This window comes from Meleagris gallopavo, chromosome 2, assembly GCF_000146605.3.
Source record: "Meleagris gallopavo isolate NT-WF06-2002-E0010 breed Aviagen turkey brand Nicholas breeding stock chromosome 2, Turkey_5.1, whole genome shotgun sequence".
In the NCBI taxonomy this organism is placed as follows: domain Eukaryota; kingdom Metazoa; phylum Chordata; class Aves; order Galliformes; family Phasianidae; genus Meleagris; species Meleagris gallopavo.
The window spans coordinates 90,049,080-90,057,031 of NC_015012.2; the positions used below are offsets into that span (position 1 = coordinate 90,049,080).

Consider the following 7,952-nt stretch of genomic DNA (forward strand, 5'->3'; position numbering starts at 1 on the left):
CAGATGTAAGTGCAAAAATCTCATTAATACCAACAATAATACTGGGGAAAAAAAACCCACACACAAATAAATAGCATTCTACATATGTAATATATACAGTAAAACAAAGTATAAAACTGATTACTATAAGCAAGATTAAAAATGCAATTTAATCTGATTAGATAATAGTAGATGCCAAATTAATTGTACTTATTGCAAAGCTAAAAACCAACATACAGTGATACTGTGGTTACTCTGTCTTCTTGCAGAAAAGAAGTCAAGGAACTTTAAGAACTACACAGCCCCAGGCCATCTGTGGAGAAGGCCTTGACTGATTTCAGCCATCTTGAATCAGGATATTAAAAACAGCAGGTTTGCACTCCAGAAATGTGGGCAGAATCAAGACACTGGGGCAAATAGATTATTCCTGTTCCATACTTGCATGAGAGTTTTGATATGAATGGATTTAACTAAGATCTCTGGAAGCTCTTTTATGCAGGAAAAAGAAAAAAAAAACAAAAAAACAACCTCTCTGTTTGTGTGCATGGGGAAATCAATCTGCTGAAGCCTCTGTGTCTGAAATAAAAGGAGTGTGGCAACAAAAGCAAAAGAAACTCCTGCTGAACCTGAATGATGATGATTGCCACTGTCTCTCTGCAATCCCCTCATAATTTGGCATTATGAAAGTATTTTTCTCAAAGGATTTTAATTGTTTCATACTTATAGTGCCTGAACACTGATTTGTGTTTTCTAACTGCTCAAAGCTAACCAGATAGTGTTCTCAGTAAATTAAAAGATTGATACAAAGGCAGCAGTAAAACTTCCTGTCTTGTTCTCTTGGGATCAATTTGAAAAAGCCATACAGAGAAGCGACTGTAAACAAACTCTGTATTTGGGAAATTTAATAAGATATTTGAATTCAAATTTCTATTTATTTCTATTTAGTTAGGAAGAAACTTTTTTTTTTCCCTGTAATATTTACTACAGTGGTAAATAATGGGAATCAATTTAAATAAAAGATAAATTAAGAAGAAAATAGTATGATACCATTTGATTTGCAAAGGCAGTAGAAATAAAGTACATGGTTTGTATTTCTGTGTGATATCAGAAGCTTTTTCTGTTGCAGTGCTTATGGAGTACCTATTCAAATTTCTTTTCTGAGTCAACATGAGTAAAAGATAAGTATACCTGCAACCATTTAACACTGTAATTCATATTTATAACTGACATTTAGAGGTCTTTGCTTTTTGGATTATAGGAAACTGTCTTTGACTCTCTTTCAGTGTCATGTCAGTTATGTGGTTTGTACTCCATTTCCTAAGCCACATTATATTTCCTTGTACTAATCCCAGTGTTTCAAGTCTTAGCTGGCAAAAGAAGTCCGCTGCAGGTGCTCACCTGTTTGTCTATTAGGCAAACATGGGCCCAGTGATCAGTGAGGTAGAGGACTTGGTGACAAATGGCATGGCGATGATTGAAGTCCTCAATATCGCCTTTACATCAGTAAAACTGTAAAACTGGCCTTCAGGAATCCTAGGCCCCTGTGACCTAAGAGGGAAAAGTTAGAGCATGGAGGATTAACCATTGATGGAAGAGAACAAAGTAAGGGAGCATTCAAACAAATTGAACATACATAAATCCATGGGGTCTGATGAGCTGTGCCTGCAAGTTCTGAAGAAGTCATGTGTTATTGCATGGTCTCTGTTAATTATCTTGGAAAGGTCATAACAATTTGCAGTGATTCTTGAAAACTGGAAGAAAACAGGCATCACTAGTGGACAAGTCTCATATCAGTTTCTGGTATGGTGATGGAAAAAAATCCTCCTGGAAAGCATTTGAAAAAACACGGAAGAAAGTAAGGTGACTGGGAGTATTCAGAAAAGGAGAAGACCAACCTTGCAGCTTTCTGCAATTAGATTTCTGGCATGGTGGACAGAAGAAGAGCAGTGCCTGTTGTTTAGCTCAACTTTAGCAAAGCTTTTGACAGGGTTTCCCATGGCATCATCGTAGACAAACTGACAAAGTACAGGTGGATTACAAACTGGCTGATTGAACAGGTCTTCAGGGTTTGTAGTCAGTGGCATAAGATCTAGTTGGAGGCCAGTAACTAGAGGTGTACCTAGGTATCAACAGTGGGTCCCATCCTATTAAGAGTTGGGTGATGGGACAGAGAGAACCTTCAGCAAGTTTACTGGTGACAAAAAGCTCCTAAGCACTACAGAGTGTTGATACAGATACTGGAGGTCATATCAAAGCATATACCTAAACCCTACCTTTTTGCAGCTGTCTGTGGTAATTCACTTTATTGTTTTCTGTTCTGCAGCTGCAATTCAGTACTCTTCTTCACTTTTTTTTTTTTTGTGTGTGTGTTATCATAGTGTGTCAGTGAGGCCAGCATGCGTTGTGATATGTTATCCTTGGGTTCTGAAGGTTTCCATGCTCAGCCTGCCTCCTCCTCTTATCCACTGTGCTGTTTGATCAACATTCAAAGAATTAGGGCACCCACAGTGTAATGGAAATTTTCTTCTATGTTAAACCATGCAAGTTTTATATATGTTTTTTCCATCAGCAAGGCCATCTGTGACCATCCAATTTGGTGACTGTTTCCTATGTAATGTTATCTGTAAAAAGAATGAACTACTACTGCTTAATCCCCAGGAATACTGAGTATCTATGTATATATTCTGCTATCCTTTCTTTTTTTTTTTTTTTATTTTTCTGTGGCTGCATCAGAGATGAGTCTTGCAGAGAAGAGAAATGTTAAGAGACTGACTTCTAAAAGAATCCATGTCTCTCAAATTTCACTAGTGAAGTATTTTAGCTTTGTTCAGCAGTAAGAGCTCTTGTTCAGAATACCTGAAACTACAGAATCGGTCTTGAATGAGACCTTAGAAGACTTTTAAGTCACTGGCACCATTTCTTCATGTGTTAAAAGCTGATGATGATCTATCAGCCACCTCCTCCTGTTGGTACTCTCTGTAATTCTGTTTTTGCAAAGGGTTCTCAAAGGAGGAGTCTACACGAGAGAACTGGTTCAAGTCTTCTGCTCCTCTAAAATTCCTTGTCATCTCACATTCCCTCAGAATCTTTCTAGTGGTTCATGGGAAGAATGAGATTGTTTCTTCCTACCTCCTCCCCTAGGTATTCTTCAAGGTCAATCTCAACAGCCATTTAGTCAGCCTCACAGATTGCAGCTATTCATCCATCATGGGCAGTCTCCACCAGCTCCACTTCTCTATCAGCAGACTTAAGCTGGAGGATTTGATATTGTTGTTCAACTTTCTGCCTTTTGCTGCAAACAACAGTATCATCTGTCATCTTAAAGTCTTTGCATATGCAGTGTCTGATCTTAGATGTATATGCTGGTTTGGTTAACTTAACACTCACCTATCTTCCAAACCCTGGTCAGTTTTTGGGAGTGAGGTGGATAATCTTTGGCGAAAGGCTCAACTTTCACTCATCCATTCACTCACTGCCCCTCTTCAGGAGGACAGGGTGAGAAGGTAAGGTGAAAAAGCTGGTGGGTCAAGATAAATATAGGGAGATTACCATCATGGACAAACCAGACTCTACTTGGGGAAGACTGATTTGATTTGTGGACAGTTAAAATAGATTTGAGTGGTGAGTAACAACAAAACAATATCTCTCTCCACCTTTTCACAAGCTTAGCTACGTTCCCATCTTGTCCTCTGAACCCAGAGTGGCTCAGGGAGATTGATGTTGTAGTCAGTCTGCTCCTCTCTGCTCCTCTTCACACTTTTCCCCTGCTCTTGTGTGGGTACTTTCCACAGGCTACAGTCCTCTGGGATAAGCTTGCTCTGGTAAAGGCTTTTTTTTTTTCCGCTCTCATGCTCTGATGTTCCATCTTTGTGACGTTTTTACAGAAGCACTGCCATCTTGGCAGTGCAGCCATGCCCTGAAATGGGGCCATTGGAGCAGTCTGGAACTGGCTGTGTGCATTACCGGGCAGCCCCAGCCTCACCTTACAGAGGAGCTTGCAGCACACTGCCAGCAGAGGAGTGCCTGCACCTGGCACAAGGAGACATCAGTTTTATCAGAAGAAGGATGTTGTTTTGGCCAAGAGTGTGTATATTTGATTCTGATTCTGCACTGACTGTTTCCTTATTTTGAAGAACATCTTGAAGGGATGGGACTCTTTTGAACTTGCATGCAAGTTGTTTTTATGAATTTCTAAGTTCAAATCCAGATGATCATTTCTCTTTGAACATACTGGCAAGGCTGCAAGATAGCTTTCTGTCTTTCAACTGAAGGCACGTATTTTCCCATAGCTGGCAGGCTGACCTGCTGTTAACACCTTTGGTTTGTGGTTGATGTTGCCACTTAATTAGCCGATATCTCCTGCATATTCAACAGGATCCTGGCAACAGCTACCTCCCATTTTTGTTGGCAAAAAAGCTATCTGGGACAAGAGCTCCTTCATACCTTGTATTCATGTGTGGGTGATGTGAGAATTTTGGGTCCTGAGAGAAAATTTTCAGTGTCTGTACAATGCTTTCATCCTTTGACAACCCTGCTTTCCTTAGTAACATTAACCATTTATCTCTTCTCCCTATTCACTGTGTAAAATTAAGGGCAGTTGCTAACATATGGGATGACTTATCTTCTGCTGAGCATATTCAGGATTTCATATCCGATGGCTTATAACCTCTTTTCAGATGCCTTGTCAGGTATTTTACCTCATTTCCCTGTTGTTCATGATTGAGTCTGGTAGCTGCTTTTTAAAAAGTGACTGTTGTCATGAAAGCAACAGCACAGAATGTTCGGGGGTGGAGGGCATATTAAAGGAATCCGCAGCTCGGGTCTGTAGTGTGAGATAGAATTATGCCTTCTCATTGACATCTTGGAAATCTGTGCAATGTATAATGCTTGTACCTTTGAGAATTGTAGGCATAATTTTTTCACCACCATTGTTATGCAAACAATGAAAAGAAATATCTTCCTTTGTCTGGAAACAATGGAGCTCCATAAATGACATCATCTTTTGAAATGACATTACAGTAATTCATCCATGTGACTCTTTGAGATCCCTTTTGGAAAATTTCAGTAGGTTTGGTTGATAATACGTGAGAAGTAAGGCTTAAGCAATTAGGAGGTAACTTCCATGAGCCCTTAGAGGATGTGCTTGGTATAAATCCCTTCCAGCAAAGCTTAAGGCTTAAAGAAGCTGCTCTAAAGAGACTTCATGTAGCAGTGCTCTTCAGTGTTGTATCCCTGACATCTGTTGTTTGATCATTTTGAGTTCTTTCCAGGCACTCATTGAACATTATTTTGTTCCCAAGCAGTCTCCCAGAGCTCAAGAAGACAGTCTGTAATCACTCATTGCATAAAGGTACTCTTGGATCTTCCCTAAGAAGCTTGATAGCAGAGTATCTACTTGAATGAAAAATTCATGTGAGGATATTTTCCTGAAAACAGAAGCTTTTCACAACAAAAATTCACATATAGTCCACAGTTGTATTTGTATAGCTCCTCACCCTGGCTTACTTTTCCCTTTCAGTCCCTTTCTAAAGGCAGAATCATATCTTAGAGACTTGAATGGTGGTCGTTACACTCTGCCTATAAACAATGAAGAAAAACAGAGAAAAACTTGGGTAATCTATCAAGATAAGGTATGTACTGACCATGCAGACAAGAGGATACTATTTACTGGTCTGTATATTTCCTTTGTAGATGTTATGGCGATACAACATGATAATATGAATCTAAAAGAGCTGGTGAAGGCAGTTATTAATTGGAAGTAGCTTAGCTAGGATCCTTTGAACTTCAGCAATATCCAGACTGGAGCCAGACAAGGCAGAAAGGTTCTTAACAGAATATTTGTAACAGTCAAGCAACTAATGCAGTACTTACCTAAGGAAGCCTAACGATCAGCAGTTCCCTAGGTTAGCTGCCCTTTCTTTCCTTGCATGTTTGGGAACTGCAGGTTCTTGTCTTTCAGGCTTGTTCCTTCTGCAACTGATAGGAAGGTGCAAATCTCATGTATTGCTTCTTTATGCATTCTCTGTAATGCACAGCTAGAATCAAGGGTTGATCTATTTGCTGTCAAAAGAGAGCTATCAGTATACTCATCTGTAAACTTGGTTCTGATCGTGTTAAATGACTGAGCATAACTTGTATGTTATATATAATATAACCACAAAATTCAAGAAACATGAGAGAAAGCATGTTACGCAAACTTAATATCATATTTTAATAGACAGTATTCATCTGTTTCTAATTTATGTATGAATGATATTTCTCCAAGCTTTTTAAAATTTGAGAGCATTATGCCACTAAAATGAATTATTGGTCTTGCACTTCCATCCTATTAAAATTCAAATGAATGAGTTTCATTTCAAGAAAAAAAGAAGACAATTTACTACTAAATCCCACAAAATCCCATTGGAAACTACTTTTGCTGATTAAACTTGTGTGCTTTGGGTAGTAAGAGGAGCAAATCATTGATTTTTCTGACAACTAAAAACTTAGTAACCAAAAGCATCCATGTGTCTAGTGTCATCCCCAATAGATAATAAAACTTACATTCTCTCACACCTTTGTTTTTACAGTATTCCAGGACAGGCATTTTTAGTTTTTAATTCTCACCTCCACTATCCTTACCACTAAAGTGATGTTTGCATTACTTTGCATTTTGCTGACAGCTTTAGTAATATTTGCTTATATTTATATACACTGGTTTACATTAAGCATTACATCAACTGCTCTTGTCATGTGCCTAAGAAATTCTGGATCCATGCCCTCCCCAGGGATGGGAAGAGGCTGGGAGGGGTCACATCTGGGATAGTCATATGAGGTTCTATGCTTCGTCCCCTCTCCTGCCTCCCTCCTTCACCTGAGAACTTTCTCTGGTTCTTAAAGGAAGTAAATAACATCTTCCCTTTTTCTGGTAGTAGCCAGTTTTCTGAAGAAAACATCATATTAACTTAAAATACAAGCCAATATAATGTATAAATTCAAGGAGAACTCTAGAATTTTTTCCACGAAGTTAGTAAAACAGAGGCTCTTGGTCACATCTACAGTATTTGTGACTTGATCTATTTCCTCTATTTTAGTTAATCCCCCTTCTTTCCTCAGCATTTCCAAATATTGCATGAGATCCAGCTCAGTTTGAGTTTTGGCAAGTTTCTTTCCACTTTTTGTTTTATATTTATTACTCCCACTGCCCTCTTTTAGCTGGTGATTGCCAGACCTTTTCTGCCACATTAACTAAGGAAATTTCAAACCTCCCACCTCTGATGTTTCCAGTTCTTTAGCTGATTCCTTTAACTTTAGACTTTTCCCTTCCAAAAGATAAAATTGTCATTAACAATTGTCTAGATCCTGTTTAAATTACGGTACTTGCTCCTTCCACAGTGAATCTTAATGATTGGTGTTTCTAAAACATCCTTGACTTTCAACAAACTAAAATACGAAGGCTGCTCTGAAGGTAATGCCTCCTATATTATTACTTTGCCCCACAATGTCAGAAATAGATGTTGGAAGTATGGCAGTAGACCTTGAACTTTCCTGCCAATATCCCATTGCATTTTGTTGCCATCTGTCAAACTGTTCTATATGGAAATGTGTGTGAAACAAAGGTATGCAATTGAATTCCGCCATTTGAAAGAAAATTGCACTCATTGACATTCATCAATATGTGATGAACATTCATGCAGATCAAACAGTGGATGTGAGCACAGGGAAGCAGTGAGTGTTGCCCTTCAGCAGCACTGGGTCATCTCCACTGATACAGATTTTTATGAGCACAGCATACTGGTTCTTGTTCATCACTTGCAAAAATGTGTAGCTAACAGTGGTGACTTGAAAAATAGCTGAGAATTTTTTCTATCAAATCATGTTATTGCGCTCTTTGTATATTTTATAGTTTCCACAGAAATAAATAGGAGGCATTATTTTCAGAGCAACCTAGGTATGAGACTTTGTCATTATTTTTAGGCTCAGAGTTTTTTTGG

At 38.6% G+C, this 7,952-nt stretch overlaps 1 protein-coding gene across 1 annotated transcript in view; it reads left to right on the forward strand.

The window, feature by feature from the left end:
* The first annotated feature begins 1,398 nt into the window (after positions 1 to 1,398).
* Positions 1,399 to 7,952, forward strand: part of LOC104909954 (protein eyes shut homolog) — a 190,944-nt gene continuing 184,390 nt past the window's right edge. Inside the window, exon 1 of the mRNA XM_031552251.1 lies at positions 1,399 to 1,490. Within this exon, the coding sequence (XP_031408111.1) occupies positions 1,399 to 1,490 (92 nt within the window). The remainder of the gene's footprint in view (positions 1,491 to 7,952) is intronic.